At 40.3% G+C, this 19,289-nt stretch overlaps 1 protein-coding gene across 6 annotated transcripts in view; it reads right to left on the bottom strand.

Moving 5' to 3' along the window:
• IPO11 (importin 11) overlaps positions 1-19,289 on the bottom strand; it is a 297,144-nt gene that overhangs the window by 5,306 nt on the left and 272,549 nt on the right. For all 6 annotated transcript variants that reach the window (XM_084627945.1, XM_084627946.1, XM_084627942.1 and 3 more), the window contains exon 30: positions 14,249-14,333. In XM_084627945.1, the coding sequence (XP_084484071.1) occupies positions 14,249-14,333 (85 nt within the window). The remainder of the gene's footprint in view (positions 1-14,248; positions 14,334-19,289) is intronic.

The raw sequence follows: 19,289 nt of genomic DNA, 5'->3' as shown, positions 1-19,289 counted from the left end.
CTCTATGCCTAGCTGGGCCTCTGGGACAGACCTGCCTCTCCTGGTACCTAGCATCGCGGCTTCCCAAAGCAACAAGTGGGGGGCACACAGGGTCACATGCCCCCTCCCCCCAGATTTCTGCCAGGGTTCACACCAGAATGTGGCCAGCAGCAGCCTTGCGGGAGGGAAGAGATGGGAGTTACTTCCAGGTGCAGGGAAGGAAGAGCGGGGGAAGGGATGACCTGGCCCCTGTCTTTGTAGAGCTCATCTCTTCTCCCCTCCCCACCCCTACCCCATGTGGCCGGAAGCAGCTCGTCCCTTCCTGCCCACACAGTGTCAAAAGGCAGCTAACACCTCCAGGATGCTGCTGGCCACCGACATAACCCAGCTGCTTCCAGCTTCAGTGTGGGCAGGAAGGAGTTAAACCCTAAAGATGCATTGTGCACCAGGGCCCAGGGAACCAGACTGCAGGGGCTTCAGCAAACCTGTCCAGAGATACAAACTTAGATACAAACTAAAGGCTGCAAATCAGCAAAGCACTTATGTGCATGCTTTAATTTTAACAGTGAGGTGGCTCAGCTGGGGAGGGTGCCTAGGGGACGAAGCATCCCCGCACTCCCTTTGGGCAGGAGCAGGAACAGGCTGGAAATTGCTTCCCACCCCACTCCAGAGCTTAGCTGAGGGGTGGAGAGGCTTCCCCATGCCAGCGCTGTGCAGGGCTCTGGCACATGCAGGGCTCAGCTCCTCCTGGCCAGTGCCCCAGGCTGGAGGGTGGTGGGCTTGGACTTTCCAGAGGCAGTGGAGGAAGGAAGGAGCCTGCTGGCCAGGCTGGTGGTGAGCTGAGCGCTCTGTCCAGGGGCTGGTTCTCCACACAGCACTGGGAATGTGACGTACCCCACCTGGGGGGATATGGAAGGGTAGTGGGACTGGGGAGGGTGAAGAGGTAAAGCAGGGAGAAACTAGCGAGAACAGGAGCACACAAAGGGCCAATGGGTGCGCAGCAGACTCAAAACACCTTCTGAGTCATCCAACATTTCCCTGACAAATGCTGGAACTACATGAGCACCTCCTCCCTGCTCACACCATTTAACAAATGAAAAAAGTTTTAGCACACTCAGGGCCTCAAACACTAGATTCAAGCTGTGTAGAGCAAGGCGAATCACTTACTAGCAAGCATTTGATCTCCAGTACGAGCTGCATACACCTCAGAATCAATAAGAAGGACTTGCAATGTCATTTGTCTAGGTGAAAAGCGCCCTGACAAATCAAACTGGTACCAAGTTCATTTGGGGGAGTCCATGTCTCTTGCTGAGCAACAGCACAGAGCTGCTGATCTATGGTCTGAATGGCATGTAGCTGTCCAACAGCTGCTGACATTTCCTTACGTTTCAGCATTCTGGCATAGACTGTGGCCATGACAGCTGATTGGACATCCACAATAAGTGCATATGCAACTGCTGTGTAGGTGCTATTCTTTGTTGCAAGCTTGTGGTTTAAATCAACCCAAAATAGAATCACCTGAGTGTTAACAATATCACCATCATTTTGCTATTGGTCGGAGGTAGTACTGTTAAAAGTCACCAAAAGCGAGCTCAAATGGTGTTTATTTGTAGGTGACAAGAGTTTATTTTCTTAAGTACTTTTTCAACTTTTCATTGGTTCTGGACGTGTTCTAGGTTCTCAAATGCTGCACACTGTATAAAAGACTTGGGTTGCCCAGTAAGAGTAGGTGACTCCCTTCCCACCTTCCATGATATTTCTTGTGACGCTGGACTATCTGCAGACTGTTCTTGAATTACTATTCTAGACGATGAATGGAAGGTGCTTGTTCCATTACCGGCCTCTGTAGTGATGTCTATACTATCACCTTCTTTATGGATGAGATTACAACCAACACAAAGTGGTATAATTCAATTTGGAATTAACAAATCTACCTGGAGTCTTTCTATTTCAGTTTTTACAGGATTAGTGATTAACCGACTCACCTCATCATCACTGATAAAAAAAAAAATCCATGGAAGTGTAGTATCTCTATTAAATTCATGGTGTAGCTGTGCAGCAAGGCTTATGTGCAGTGGTGTCATAATTTTGGACCAGTTAAATACTATGTACTCTACAATTTGAATGTCTTCTGAATGAGGATACTCATTGCTAGCTGAATTATATGGCTCTTTATCTATCAACCAAAGGACAAACTTTTGCTCCAAGTGGGGCATAAAAGTAGCTGACCTCTATTAACTACAATCACCTGGCTTTAGATAATACGGAGTCTTTCCTTCTGCCTATTTCAGAGTGAAGGATTGAAGCAGAATTATATAAAACCACTTGTTCATTTGAAAGCTTCTCATCAGGCTCACTCGCCAGAAGAACATTCACAAAATGTGAATTTAAATTCCTGTTTCAGATTACTAGCAGTTTGGATAGCATCAGTTAATGTTATTGAACTGCATAGAACAAGGGTAGACTTGCTTTGTCCATGCTGTGCATGGAATGAAATTGCAGAACATAGTGTCTTCCTAATTTTGCCTGTAATTTGCTACTGGAATAGCTTGCACTTTCTACATCTGAGGGAAGTAGGGCTTTATATCTTTGTAGCAGCTTGGAGAGAGACGAGCCTTGTTGTACATGAGACCATTGTCTAGCTCTTCCATCACCTGATAAAATGCAATGTCATCAGGTGAATATATTGTTGCAGTGTAACTGGATGGTTTTGCTTTATGATTTGTTTTACAGACCTAGGAAGAAAGGTACGTTGAGTGATAAGCTGCATTCTTAGCAATCAAGTCTTCCTCAGATATTCTGCACTTATGTCATCATATTTTCTTTGAAGTGCTCCCTCCCTTTGATTGGTTATTCTGAACTGAATATCCTTACAAAATCTGGACCCTCTTTTCAAGCTGAATTAAATTGTTAGCAACCGTGGTACTAGTTTTGCTTACCTCCATGTCAGCTTCATGCACATGAATTGTGCTCACCTGGAAGTCTAATATACTAGTGAAGCTTAATTTTAAGGTTCAACTTTCCCTGGGATGTAAGGCAGCTAGGTAGGCCAATCTGTAGGAGATCCACCAATAACTCAGTTACTAGGAATCTTTGGATGAGAAATTTAAAATGACAAGAATGCTAAGATTGGTTAAACTAATCTCTCTGACAGAATAACTGATAATTTCTCATTATTGCCTAGAGAGCTGAGATACTATTAATAAGTTACCAGTTACCGTACATGGTAAAGTGTGAATGAGTTGTTCCTTACAGGTCTCTGTTCAGATGACAGTTATATGAAAGGCACTTAATATTATTTTTGTAAAGCATTTTAATATTTTGTATAGCAAACTGACAGATTTGAACAATTTGCATATATTTAAACTACACCGTCTTCTAAAATATTGTGATTTTGTATCAAGAATTTTTTTTTCTTAAAGTTTGTATTGAAATTGACGTTTAGTTAGGGATCTTTGTTTAAATTTTTTGTTGTGATTTTATTGAAATTATTGCATTATATGAATGGAAACTTTTCTACATGATCACAAAATAACAAGCTTGGTAATGTATATACACCTGACAAGACTCTTTGTCTTCCTCTGCACATGAATCAGGAAAACTCCCCATGGGAAAAATAAATTTGACATGTAATTCAGATCGAGTATCTGGTTTCTATTTCTAGTTCTTCCACAGACCTCCTGTGTAATCCTGGGCACTTAATTTCTGTGCCTCATTTCCCACACGGGGATAAACGTGGGGAATAATACTATTTAATTCTAACTAACATGTGTTGTGTTTGGAGATCTTCATAAGGTAGGCCCTACAGAAATACATATTATTATTGTTATAATTGGTCTACTACATTGAATTAGGATATTCTTAATAAGGACAGCAACTTAAGTGAGACATTTTCCTGAAAATTGAACTAGCCTAATTATAATGTACGGCATTGATTGTTACTTAATTGGGACAGCATTAGCAAAAATTCTGCTCAGTGAGGATTCAGTCAGTGTCAAGGGGTTAAGTAATATTTACATTTGAAATGCTTAGCCTTCGAATTCAGAAATGGTCAAGGAAGGATTAAAAGAAGAAATGTAATGAATATCAGCTCAGTATCAGCCTTTTTATTCAGTTCAGTGTTAACTCTCATTATAAAGCTTTTCAGACTGTTTATGAAAAAAAGATTATCAGAACAACTGCTTAATCACGATGACAGACACTCAGTAAAGGTTTCCCAATAAAGCAGATACCATTGTAGTTGGCATATGAAACACTGCTGCATAGCTTTCTAACAGGCTGATAAATAGTACTTTTAATGTTGAAACAAGTAATCTTTGTCTAGGTATTTATCGGGCTACCATCAATGTAGTATCTAAGTACCTCAAAGCAGTTACTAATTTATGATGATGCCACTACTCTGAGGTCAGAACTGACTCAGAAGTGTGCACTGGAATCAAGTCACTGAATCTGCTATAGCTCTCATTTCCCAGTTATTTATATTATGAAAGCATCCAGAGTTCATGATCAGGATTGGGTGCTGTACAAATATAGAAGTATAGAATATAGAAGTCCCTTTCCCAATGAGCAGAGACAGAGGGTGAGGTTCTGAACTGAGCCTCTTAGAGACCTAGCACAGAACTTGCAGCACACAGGGAGAAAGGTTAATGTGGCTTTAAGCTTGAAGAGAGATAAAATTCATGGGGTTTTTTTAAGCTTAAGCAATGAGGGTTCAACGCCAGTAGAACTTTGAAGATGTTAAAGAGAAATAATCCAGAGTTTCGTTGATTACCACCAAATTGTTCTCATGCTATCAACAATACTGTTGCACTGTATGGGAAACAATATTTTACTGTGTGCATTGTACTGCAAACAAGCTAATAAAAAAACAAATAAACCTATTTATAATTAGTACTGTACCAATATTTTTCTTATTGATTTCTGTATACTTTTTATAAATCTATATTTGTGTGTGATGCACTATATTATGTACAAAAAATCCCAATAAAAATCATTTTCCAGCAAGATGGCTGCAACAAGGAAGGTCTCTCATGGGTTCCTTATTGTGAGAATGGCTCTTTATTTTACAAACTTTCAGCCAACATGCCTATGCAAACTGGATTCTGTTTTCCTTTAAGTATCTTGAGCTATCTACAGTCTCATCAGAAAAATGGCATTGCATGACTTCCCCAGGGATGAACTTATCTCACAGGAAGGATCAGACAAATACTTTAATTCAAGATCAGGCAGGGATGAGTCAAATGCAGCCTAATCCTCAGAGTTAGATTTACAATATAATAAGAGAGACAAATCAATAGTCTCTTTATAATCACAGTGGTTAACTTTTTTTTTTTTATTATAAGCAGTGAACAAGTACAATTTCTCACAGTTTATTTATATATATATATATATATATATATATATATATATATATATATATATATATATATATATATATGTTATTTTCTCAGCAAATTATAAGAAATACTAGGCAAGAGAATTAAAAAAAAGTTCCAAATACATACCCATATGAAAGTAATCTAACTTCAACCAAAAAATCATTTACTTCAATATAAAGTTAAGTATTCTCAGACCTCTAGTATGCAGGTTGCAGAGTAGCAGCCGTGTTAGTCTGTATCCGCAAAAAGAAAAAGAGGACTTGTGGCACCTTAGAGACTAAGAAATTTATTTGAGCATAAGCTTTCGAGAGCTACAGCTCACTTCATCGGATGCATGTATTGGAAAATACAGTGGGGAGATTTTATATACAAAGAGAACATGAAAAATGGGTGTTACCATACACACTGTAACAAGAGTGATCAAGTAAGGTGAGCTATTACCAGCAGGAGAGTGAGGGTGGCCGGTGAGGTGCTAACCTTTTGTAGTGATAATCAAGGTGGGCCATTTCCAGCAGTTATCAAGAATGTCTGAGGAACAGTAAGGGGGGGAAATAAACATGGGGAAATAGTTTTACTTTGTGTAATGACACATCCACTCCCAGTCTTTATTCAAGCCTAAGTTAATTGTATCCAGTTTGCAAATTAATTCCAATTCAGCAGTCTCTCGTTGGAGTCTGTTTCTGAAGTTTTTTTGTTGAAGAATTGCCACTTTTAGGTCTGTAATTGAGTGACCAGAAAGATTGAAGTGTTCTCCGACTGGTTTTTGAATGTTATAATTCTTGATGTCTGATTTGTGTCCATTGATTCTTTTACGTAGAGACTGTCCAGTTTGGCCAATGTACATGGCAGAGGGGCATTGCTGGCAAATGATGGCATATATCATATTGGTAGATGTGCAGGTGAATGAGCCTCTGATAGTGTGGCTGATGTGATTAGGCCCTATGATGGTGTCCCCTGAATAGATATGTGGACACAGCTGGCAACAGGCTTTGTTGCAAGGATAGATTCCTGGGTTAGTGTTTTTGTTGTGTGGTGTGCAATTGCTTGTGAGCATTTGCTTCAGGTTGGGGGGCTGTTTGTAAGCAAGGACTGACCTGTCTCCCAAGATCTGTGAGAGTGATGGGTCGTCCTTCAGGATAGGTTGTAGATCCTTGATGATTACCTGGAGAGGTTTTAGTTGGGGGCTGAAGGTGATGGCTAGTGGCTTTCTGTTATTTTCTTTGTCGGTCCTGTCCTGTAGTAGGTGACTTCTGGGTACTCTTCTGGCTCTGTCAATCTGTTTCTTCACTTCAACAGGTGGGTATTGTAGTTGTAAGAACGCTAGATAGAGATCTTGTATGTGTTTGTCTCTGTCTGAGGGGTTGAAGCAAATGCGGTTGTACCGTAGAGCTTGGCTGTAGACAACGGATCGTGTGGTATCTGGGAGTGGATGTGTCATTACACAAAGTAAAACTATTTCCCCATGTTTATCTCCCCCCCTATTGTTCCTCACGTGTTCTTGTCAACTGCTGGAAATGGCCCACCTTGATTATCACTACAAAAGGTTCCCCCCTACCGCTCTCCTGCTGGTAATAGCTCACCTTACCTGATCATTCTTGTGTATGGTAACACCCATTGTTTCATGTTCTGTGTGTATATAAAATCTCCCCACTGTATTTTCCACTACATGGATCCGATGAAGTGAGCTGTAGCTCACAAAAGCTTATGCTCAAATAAATTTCTTAGTCTCTAAGGTGCCACAAGTCCTCCTTTTCTTTTTCCCTAGTATGCAGTGCACACTGTTATTTCACTTTAAAAATGTTTCAGTTATGTTGTGATACTCATTATCAGAAGAAATCTGTCTCTAAAACTATAAAGCAATGAATTAACATTCTATTCCAAGATAAACCCCAGTGGTGTTTAAATTAAATAATCCTTAACTGACCAGAAAGTATTATTTAAACCTCACTTTACAGAGACTTTTTCCATTGTGTTCCCAATATCTCATGGGTCATGGGACTACTGTTTGAATTCAGACCATTTACTGCAAGATGGATTAAGTGCAGCTGAGAGTCTGGCCCTAGATTTATAGTTAATGGAGCATGATGTACTTTAGAAAAACTTTTAACTGCTGTACTGAAACACTCTTAAATATAGAGAGAACAACACTCTAGTAACTAACTTGCTATACTCTTATAAAACTACATTTACAAATAAAGTATCTCTCCATAATGCATGAAAAAATAATATAGTAGATTTCTGACAGGTTGCACTGTCAATCATTCAAAAGTAAAAAACAGTTACCTACCTTTCATAACTGTTGTTCTTCAAGATGTGTTGCTCATGTCCATTCCATTCTAGATGTGCACGTACCCACGTGCGTGGTCATTGGAGATTTTTGCCTTAGCGGTATCCATAGGGCCAGCTCTGGCACCCCTTTGAGTGCTGCGTTTATGTGTCGGTATATCAAGCGCCACCAGCCCTATGCCCTCCCAGTTCCTTCTTGCCGACAACCCCGACAAAGGGGTCGGAGGGCGGGTAATGGAATGGACATGAGCAACACATCTCGAAGAACAACAGGTACGAAAAGATAGGTAACCGTTTTTTCTTCTTTGCATGCTTGCTCATGTCGATTCCATTCTAGGAGACTCACAAGCTCGTGTCCTTCTCCCTTCTCCTTGCATACCCTTGACGAGGCTGCCAAGGTCTTGGTGGCAGGGGTGGCCATAACTTCTTCCATGCAGACTGGGGCATATGCATGCCCAGCGAGCGAAGGGTGGCCCGAGTGTCCTTTTACCAATGCAGTGTCGCATCAGTTTGCTCTGAAAAGAGACCATTCCCATCGAATGGGAGGTCCTGGATAGAGGTCTGCATCTCTTGGGACAGGCTGGGAGTCTGAAGCCAGGAGCTGCACCTCATGACCACCCCGATGCGACCACCCTAGCTGCCGAGTCTGCCACATCCCTCGCCATCTGGCTGTCGTGGTGTCCTCCTCCACCAGGGTACCAAATTCCTGGGCTAGATCCTGAGGGAGGGTCGCCTTGAACTTATGGAGGGAGTCCCATGAGTTAAAACTGTACCTGCCCAAGAGGGCCTGATGGTTCACCATCTGGAATTGCAGGCTGGCTGTTGAATACATTTTTCTCTCCAAAATGTCCAGTCTTTTGGCCTCTTTATTTTTGGCAGTTGAACTAGATTGCCCATGCTTGTCCTTTTCATTGGCCACAGAGACAACCAGCAAGTCTGGATGTGGGCAGGTATAAAGGTACTCAAACCCTTTGGCCGGGATGAAGTACTTCTTTTCGGCCCTTTTGGAGGTGGGAGGGATGGGTGACGGGGTTTACCAGAGGGCCATGGCAATTTTCAGGACCCCATCATGCACCAGTACTGCAACACATGCCGGAGTAGAGGCTGAGATGACACTGAACAAGATGTCCACCTGCTCAGCCATCTCCTCCACTGGCAGTGCATTACCAGCATGACCCATGCACTCTTTTAAGGCCACTGCGCTGGCCACTGGCTGTGCTACCAAGGCGGCCGTAGATGTCGACGCGGCCTTAGGTGACCATTTGCGCTGGTGGGGTCTTGGCCAGGGGCTGAACTGCCCTTCCGTGCCAGAGGAATCCCCTTCTGGTGACCACGGCGGGGCCACTGACCCCTGTGTCTGCCTGCTGACCGTCGCTGCCGGAGACCGGTGTTTGGAGTGGGAGGACCTGTGCTGGTATCAAGGGGGCCAGGGGGACTGGAATTACGACAGGGCAGGCAACCGAGAGCTGGGCTGAGGATGACCGGTGGAGGATGAACGGTGCACCAGTGCAACGGAGACTGGCGCCTTCCCTGAGGCGATCTGCATTGAGATGGTGGAGATCATGATTGTGGTGCCAGTGACCGACGGTGAGCCCCAGAAGATCTGGGCTGTGCTGCCGGAGATCTGTGGCATGGAAATAGAGAATGCTGCCTGTCTTGGGCTTCTTCATTTTCTTTCTGGGTGATGGGGAGAGGTGCTGGGCGGAGCCTGGTGCCAGGGGTGTGCTGTGCACTGAGGCCGAGGTACTAGGCGAGTCTTGGCGGGAAGGCTCGGAAGTCAGACAAAGGGCCACCTCCATGACGAAAGCCCGCAAACCAATATCCCGCTCTTTCTGAATCCGGGGTCGAAAATTTTTACAAATATGGCACATGTCTTTCACATGTGACTCCCCCAAAGTACTTGAGGCGGCAGTTGTGGGGGTCACTTAGTTTGTGACAGTCCGCACAGGGCTTAAACCCTGGAGACTGGGGCATGCTTCACCTGGGGCAAAGTCCCCGCTGGGACTCTAACTTCTAACTCCTAACTACATTTAACTAACTACTACTAACAACTATTTACAAGGCCCTAAGGCTCGAAGTCAGAAGAGATGAAACCACTAGCCCTTGCTATGCAAAGACAGGTGCTCCGACTAACCACCACAGGCAGTAAGAGGGAACTGAGAGAGCATAGAGCAAGTGGCACCTGACATACCGACGCATGAGTGCAGCACTGGAAATGGCGCCACAGCTGGCTCTACGAATACCACTAACTTCACGAACCTCAGTGGTGTTTAAATTAAATAATCCAGGCAAAAATCTCTGACGACCGCACACGTGGGCGCGCGCATACCTAGAATGGAATCGACATGAGAAAACACTTGAAGAAGAACCATTCATTCTTAGAAGTCAGCTGATGAAACAATGCAGACAAAAGAAGAAATGCACATGCTTAATATGATGATGTCATTTTCAAAAACTGATTTTTGGCGTACCAGATGCAGCCCTTTTATCTAAATGTTCTGTTACTCAAAGAAATATTTTGTCTAATGAAATAACAAAATTACACTAGGGAGATTTTACATTCCCTCTCACTGACAAATTTGCTTTCGGTGGCTCAGTTGCAGAAGTGCAGATCCTGGATTTCTCCTTGTCACTTACTGTGACTACTAGGATGACGACCAGTTACCACTGAAGAAGATTTCCCTGTTATCTAGGATTCCCTCCTCTGTTTCTCCACATTACTTCCTTCTGACCTGAAAGAAATATGTTAAGCTACTCTACCTCCCGATATAAGATGGTGGATTTCTTGTAAACACCAGTGCTTGGAAAGCCTGGTTGGTAGTGAGTCTGCATTGTCTCAAATGAGACACACAAAGTAAATTAAAAGGTGAATGCCATACAATGTCATTCTGTGGCTTGGTCTATGACAGTTCAGATGACGGGTTCTGTATATCAGTACCCTATCAGGAAAAAAAAAAAACCTAGGGAGGAAGAACAAAAATTCAAGCTTGGACTAAAAGACAACGACTAAGGTGAAGGGAAGAAGTGGATTGTTTTATGCAACAGCAAATATATCCTGAATTAGCATTGTTGGGTCTGGGTACCTGCTGCCAAAAAGGGAGCACTTAGCATAGAATTTTATTGCAAACAGGTCTTCAAAACAATTTACAAGCATTGCATTCTTACTGAAGTTGGCTCTATTAAAGCAACCAAACCACTATCATTATAAAAGGATACAATAAACCTGCTATGTATCAGTAGGATAATATTTTTGTGGATTGTGAAACTGTTTTATTATTTCTTTTAATGAATATGTTCTAATTAACTTAAACTATGGAAGTTTAGAATTAAAAATACAAAATTAAAAACAGCTGAATGGGATTATTGTAATTAGGGATACTGCAATCTTAATGAAAAGTGGATTTAGCTAGATTAATATGCAGAGTTGACCTAAAACATTAATCGGCTCTACTTAAAATTAGCCTGAAATTTAAAAAAGGAGGACTTGTGGCACCTTAGAGACGTCTTGATGTCTGATTTGTCTGATCTGGTGAAGTGAAGAAACAGATTGACAGAGCCAGAAGAGTACCCATAAGTTACCTATTACAGGACAGGACCAACAAAGAAAATAACAGAACACCACTAGCCATCACCTTCAGCCCCCAACTAAAACCTCTCCAGGGCATCAACAAGGATATACAACCTATCCTGAAGGAGACCCATCACTCTCACAGATCTTGGAAGACAGGCTAGTCCTTGCTTACAGTAAGACAGCCCCCCAACCTGAAGCAAATACTCACCAGCAACCGCACACCACACAACAAAAACACTAACCCAGGAACCTATCCTTGCAACAAAGCCTGTTGCCAACTGTGTCCACATATTTATTCAGGGGACACCATCATAGGGCCTAATCACATCAGCCACACTATCAGAGGCTCGTTCACCTGCACATCTACCAATGTGATATATGCCATCATGTGCCAGCAATGCCCCTCTGCCATGTACATTGGCCACACTGGACAGTCTCTACGTAAAAGAATCAATGGACACAAATCAGATGTCAAGAATTATAACATTCAAAAACCAGTTGGAGAACACTTCAATCTCTCTGGTCATTCAATTACAGACCTACAAGTGGCAATTCTTCAACAAAAAAACTCCAGAAACAGACTCCAACGAGAGACTGCTGAATTGGAATTAATTTGCAAACTGGATATAATTAACTTAGGCTTGAATAAAGACTGGGAGTGGATGTGTCATTACACAAAGTAAAACTATTTCCCCATGTTTATTTCCCCCCTTTACTGTTCCTCACACGTTCTTGTCAACTGCTGGAAATGGCCCACCTTGATTATCACTACAAAAGGTCCCCCCGCCCCGCTCTCCTGCTGGTAATAGCTCACCTTACCTGATCACTCTTGTTACAGTGTGTATGGTAACACCCATTGTTTCATGTTCTCTGTGTATATAAATCTCCCCACTGTATTTTCGACTACATGCATCCGATGAAGTGAGCTGCAGCTCACGAAAGCTTATGCTCAAATAAATTTCTTAGTCTCTAAAGTGCCACAAGTCTTCCTTTTCTTTTTGCGGATACAGACTAACACGGCTGCTACTCTGAAACCTTTCATACAATTTAAGGAAATTAAGAACCACCTGAGAAAATTGCCAACTATATACCAAAGAACATGAAAGCCAAATGTTTATATAAGATGTTGGCTTCCTACCAAAGAAAGAATGAAATATGACTTAAACAAATCGTTACAGATATGTACTGTCACTTCTGTTCTAGAGGATAGAAAATGTTTCAAGTTTCTAACTATTATTCTGTGCTTATACTTTTTTTTTTCCTGCAAGAAAGGCTAAATTTTTGGAAATTCTTAGTAATGTTCCTGTTTGAGACATAGGCAAAAACTGGAAGACATATTGAGCGATTTTTTTTCTCCTCCCCCCCATCACTTCTTGGCAGCATTTCTTTAAGAATATAAGAACAACCATACTGGGTCAGATCAAAGTTCCATCTAGCCCAGTATCCTGTCTTCCGACAGTGGCCAGTGCCAGTTGCCCCAGAGGGAATGAACAGAACAGGTAATCATTAAGTGATCCATCCCCTGTCACCCATTCCCAGCTTCTGGCAAACAGAGGCTAGGGACACCGTCCCTGCCCATCCTGACTAATAGCCATTGATGCATCTATCCTCCATGAATTTATCTAGTTCTTTTTTTGAACCCTGTTGTAGTCTTGGCCTTCACAACCTCCTCTGGCAAGAAGTTCCACAGGTTGACTGTGTTGTGTGAAAAAATACTTCTTTTTGTTTATTTTAAACCTGCTGCCTATTAATTTCATTTGTTGACCCCTAGTTCTTGTGTTAAGAGAAGGAGTAAATAACACTTCCTTATTTACTTTCTTCACATCAGTCATGATTTTGTAGACCTCAATCATATCCACCCTTAGTCATTTCTTTTCCAAGCTGAAAAGTCCCAGTTTTATTAACCTCTCCTCAAATGGTAGCTGTTCCATACCCCTAACCATTTTTGTTGTCCTTTTCTGAACCTCTTCCAATTCCAATATATCTTTTTTGAGATGGGGTGACCACATCTGCACGCAGTATTCAAGATGTGGGCATACCATGGATTTATATAGAGGCAATATGATATTTTCTGTCTTATTATCTATCCCTTTCTTAATTATTCCCAACATTCTGTTCGCTTTTTTGACTGCTGCTGCACATTGAGTGTATGTTTTCACAGAACTATCCACCATGACTCCAAGATCTCTTTCTTGAGTGGTAACAGCTAATTTAGACCCCATCATTTTATATGTATAGTTGGGATTATGTTTTCTGATGTGCATTACTTTGCATTTATCAACACTGAATTTCATCTGCCATTTTGTTGCCCAGTCACCAAGTTTTGAGAGAGCCTTTTATAGCTCTTCACAGTCTGCCTGGGACTTAACTATCTTGAGTAGTTTCGTATCATCTTCAAATTTTGCCACCTCACTGTTTATCCCCTTTTCCAGATCATTTATGAATATGTTAAATAGGACTGAGCCCAGTACAGATCCCTGGGGGACACCACTATTTACCTCTCTCCATTCTGAAAACTGACCATTTATTCCTACCCTTTGTTTCCGATCTTTTAACCAGTTACCAATCCATGAGAGAACCTTCCTTCTTATCCCACGACTGCTTACTTTGCTTAAGTGCCTTTGGTGAGGGACCTTGTCAAAGGCTTTCTGAAAATCTAAATACACTATATGCACTGGATCCCCCTTGTCCACATGCTTGTTGACCCCCTTAAAGAATTCTAGTAGCTTGGGGAGGTATGATTTCCCTTTACAAAAAACGTGTTGACTATTCCCCAACAAATTAGGTTCTGCTATGTGTCTGACTATTTTGTTCTTTACTAGACTTTAGAGTCTGAAAAAAATGCAAAAGTATAATTGTCTATTCTATGCAATTTGTTCTAAAGGTTCCTGACCTCTTAGATTGGGAGTAGAGTTTTTAAAGCGTACTATAAATGACAACAATGGATGAACCAAATCCAGTGGCAAAGACTTAAGGTTGACTACTGTATTAAATTATAACTCCAAACATTTAACTAAAGATATAAAGAGCTTACCGTCTTCTTCCTTTTGTCCTGTTCTGTAGGAGGTTCCTCATCTTCTGTCATTTTGGGCTCCTCAAAATGAGACATCAACATGCAGCTAAGAACAGGAATACAGATATTGTAAATTCACACTAAGAATTAAAACACTCAAGAAATAAATGGCAGACTAGGTCTTCAAGATAATGGAAAAATATTTATAAGTTGTTTAAAAACTAGCATTGCTTTTTAACAGTAGCCACCTCAACAGGATTATCAACAGATAACATAAAGGGTCCCATGTCACTCAAGAGGTTTAGCGGTACCTATTTTATTGTAAAGGGGTGCTTCCACTGTTAGAGGCAATAGTGTCCTTTTTAAATTGCCAACCTGCTTAGACAACTTGTTTTCAGCTAGAATATATTGAGCCAGTTTTTAAAACATGTATTCCTACAGCATATGTAAAACCAAGTCCCGTTTTTTTCAGTTTGTTTGCTACACTAAATAGACATATGGATTTAGAAGTTACTGTGGTTACAAAGAGGGCTCAAATGTTTTTCTATTTAAGTCTCTGGTTTAAGTCAGGTTTTGAAGTTTAAAAATTTCAGATGCTGAGGGATTGGTTCTGCTTTATAAGAACTGTGCATTTGCCAAGGCTGCAAAGTAAGCCTACTGTTGAATGCTGCTTACTAATAAAGTTGTCTCTACTTTTGTGCTCTGTGGTGGTTTAACTTATTCTTTCATTAAGGTTTTTCAAGGTTCAGTTTAATAACAGTGCTATATAATCCCAGTATTTCACGTCACAAATGCTTGGTGCACTTTAAAAATGGCTCTCAGAGGTTTGTTTTATTACAGTAAAAAGTGATTAGGGTCTTCAGTAAAAGTGAATTGGTGAATAAGAAATTTATTTTCAAAAGGAGATGTGTGTTCCATAATTTGATGCAGATCGGTAGAAATGAAAGGAAAGGCACACATATGGATGTGGGGCTGCAAATTTCTGACCCCAAAGTTATGATGAGCCAATAAATAATGTAATAAGCCCCCTGTGGTGAAGATGCTGCAGTCCAAGTGCTCCTCAATGAGCTAATGAAGGTGTCAGTTCCCTTTGTTTCAAGACTGTTCTCTCTTAGGACATATCTATACTTGGGAAATGTATCACAAGACTCGCATCAGTTCTGACACTAGTTAGTTCACAGATCCTTTCTCTCCCCTTTGCAAGTCAACAGCATACTACAAAACTATATATATTAGCAACGTGAAAGAGAAGTTTGTGTTTGAATAGCAACCACAGAACCCAAGGGTTTCCCTTGTTTTATGTTTAAGATAAGCCATGGAGTCTGCACCATTGTAGTGTAAACCCAAGTTGCCAATGAAGGTTCCAGGCTGCATTATAATTGAAGTCTAAGATTTTTGAGTATTTTTTCACTGGGGATAGTAAATAAACTGTCTCCGGGAAGGGGGGAACAAAAACAAAAACTGCCCTTGACAAAACATTAATACAACCCTATCCCAGTTCCTTTAGTGTCTAAATGAACACCGGGAAAGGCAATTACAGAGAGATTCTTAACCAGTAACAAACTACCAACCATAAAATAACCAGATCCACAGAGCTCTTTGCAAAAGCCTATGGTAAGGAGGTGGTAGTATTATGGACCATCTGGCAGTTAACAAAATCAGACTTTGCAACTTACAGCTGAAATAATACTTTCCAAAGTTACACAAAATGAAGAGGCAGAAAATGTTACTAAGTTCTAACCACACAAAAACTTGCTCTGATAATGACACATGAATCAGTAGAACAGAAATTGGATTTGATTCATACCTCAGCACGGAGTTTAGGTGACTTACACAAACCAGTACAGCAAGTAAACTTGCTTCTTTATATGAACAAACTGAGACTTTAATTTAGGACAATGAATCTCCGAGAAGCAGAGTGGAACAAAGAATATTCCATGAAATTTAAAAGTAATATATAAAATCTGACAAAGGAAAATACTCTTTTTACACAGCACATACTTAACCTGTACAACTCATTGTCACAAGGATTACACACTTGGATGAAAAATGGGAACATCCACAGTTACATACATAGGGTAAAAAAACTTTTTGTACCAGATATAAAGACCTCCTGCTTTAGGGCATAAACCAATTAAAACATACAAACAAAGCGATTAGAAAGAATTGTCCCCTATCAGGCAGTTTATCCTTATTTATCTACTATGGAGTTTATTGCAACCTTCCTCTGAAGTATGTTGCATTGGTCATTATCAGCGACAGGATATCAGGCTACACAGATTACTGGTTTGATGTGGTGTTCAGATATGCTGTGTTGCACTGGAAAAACAAAATATTCAATCAATTTATATTTTGTACATTTCTCTTCCATACTGACAGTTACTTAATTAACAAACCCCTCAATGTGTTTAAATTATATCTAAGAGATGCTTGAAATTAAAGGAACGCTCCTCTCCTATAGTAAGACCTTTTTGATTCCTGCATTATAACGCTTAAGCTCCATGCTCTCTTCACAGGTACAAGAGGGATCTGTTGACAATGGATAATCCATATTTTGAACCAATGTCAGCTATGACATCACACTCTGCTTTCATTGTGATATCTGTTTTTTTGTCAGATTGACACTGAATTTTGGAGCTGATGAGATAAAGAAATTATGTGTTATCTCTGAGTTTTAAAGTTCTGTTTTTTCTTGTAGGGATGTGTTTGATGTAGTTCAAAGGGAACACTTTTTAATTTTTTTAGCAGGGGGTTAAAATATATAGCGGAATTTAACTTCTTCCTGTTTAATATCCCTGTTGCTGCCAAATTAAACAGAGGAACAGTGTATATTATTTATGAGCTTGAACAACACTGGTTTTTTGCAATATAAAGTTGTAAACTGAATTCAAATTATTTTTCAGCTAAAACATCCTCTAACTTGACAGAAGATAAACATGCTGGAGAAAATCTCAATAATGACACTCTTGCTTTCTAGAATACATTGTATTTTGATATCCTTAGAACCATAGCATTAGAGAACAGATTTTTCCCCTTCATACATATGTGTGAGTGTTATCAATAGAAAGATATTTATATGCAAAATCCTGCTTTCTCTCTCTTGTAGCTGATATGGTCTCTGCTTGGGGAATAAAATATGATGGCGGCTTATATTGATGTGTTATTGCTAGTCTTTGTTTTTTCCATTAACAAAAAGGTTTCCTCTTCACGATTGTTCATTTTATTTTATTTATTTTTATATTTCATTGTAAATGTTTAAGGAGGATTAAGGCATAAAGGAATTGGATGTGTGAAAGCAGTACCTACATTTGTTTTTTTACACTCCGAAATACCTCTGTAATTTACGTTGTTTTAATGCATTTAGGCAGAGCAGCACATTCAGAATTACAAAGGCTCTACCTGACCATAAATACATTGTGACTTAGAAGTACTTCTAAGGTTGTTAAGGAATCCTTTGTAAGTCCGAAAACACCTGAGTCACAGTGCTTATGACCTCTGTAGAAGGAGAATTTCTTACCAATGACTAGACTTCTCAGAATATATAACCTCTGCAGAGACACACTGGCCTTGCAATTTCACAACCATTCTAACATATTTTAAACATGGGGGGGAGGGGGATTTCCATCTGCGGACCCAAGAACCAGGCCTCGTCACATAAGTATTCATTTCTCTACTTCGTCTAAAGTAGCTGCAGTACTCCCAAGGAGCAAGGAAGGAGGATGGATAAATGTGGATCTGCAGCAACAATATATTTTGGGAGCTCCAGTTACTGATTAATAACGTTCCTTTCTCTCTCAAGAAACTGCATCATCAGATATGCCTTGCAGAAGATTAGCACACACTAATTCTCATGAAGAGGGATGAGGATCTTTTAAATAAAGACTTTTACATCTAAGATGCAGATACTATTACGTAGACAAGCTGTGGAGGAAGGGTTACTCTTGTAGAATGGGCTCCCAGTCTCTCCAGTGCTGTAAGTTGGGTACCAGATTTCATCCAGTCTTGATTTTCTCCCCAAACACTAGAAACAGAATATCTTGCAAAAACACATGGTTCATTTTAAGCAATAAATCAAGGTCATTTTATTTCCATTTTATACAATTTAGTCTCAACAGGCAAGCTTTGTTGCTTTGGGAACAAGCCTGAAAAACTTATGCTTTTATTGATACACCTCTACCCCAATATAATGCGACCTGATATAACACGAATTCAGATAGAACGCGGTAAAGCAGCGCTCGGGGAGGGGGGGGGAGGGGAATGCTTCAGTGGATCAAAGCAAGTTCAATATAACGCAGTTTCACCTATAATATGGTAAGATTTTTTGGCTCCTGAGGACAGCGTTATATCAGGGTAGAGGTGTACCACCTTAGGAGAAACACTGAATGAAGTACATATAATTTATAAAACAAATGCTCTTTAATATATACATAGGGGTGTAAGTGTACACATGCTCATGAAAAGCCATGCAATAAAGAGATCAAGTTAATAAAGCTGTCAAGTGCTTAAAAAAATTAACTGTGATTAATCGCACTGTTAAACAATAATAGAATACCATTTATTTAAATATTGTCCTCTGGAAAGGTGGCCTATGTATGAAGGGGCATATGAATGTTTAGCATATCTGGCATGTAAATACCTTGCAATGCCGGCTACAAAAGTGCCATGCAAATGCCTGTTCTCACTTTCTGGTGACATTGTAAATAAGAGGGCAGCATTATCTCCTCTAAATGTAAACAAACTTGTTTGTCTTAGTGATTGGCGGAATAAGAAGTAGGACTGAGTGGACCTGTAGGCTCTGAAGTTTTACATTGTTTTGTTTTTGAGCGCATTTAGGTAACCGAAAAAAATCTACAGTACTTGTATGATGTGAATTGAAAAATGCTATTTCTTTTATAATTTTTACAGTGCAAATATTTGTAATAAAAAATAATATACACTTTGATTTCAGTTACAACACAGAATACAATACATAAAAATGTAGAAAAATGTCCAAAATATTTAATACATTTAAATTAGTATTCTACTGTTTAACAGTGAAATTAAAACTGTGATTAATCACTAT

Source organism: Lepidochelys olivacea (assembly GCF_965140295.1).
Source record: "Lepidochelys olivacea isolate rLepOli2 genome assembly, chromosome: 5".
Taxonomy (NCBI): Eukaryota; Metazoa; Chordata; order Testudines; family Cheloniidae; genus Lepidochelys; species Lepidochelys olivacea.
Note: the sequence above shows the minus strand (reverse complement) of the source record. Positions and strands in the feature narration are given on the sequence as shown.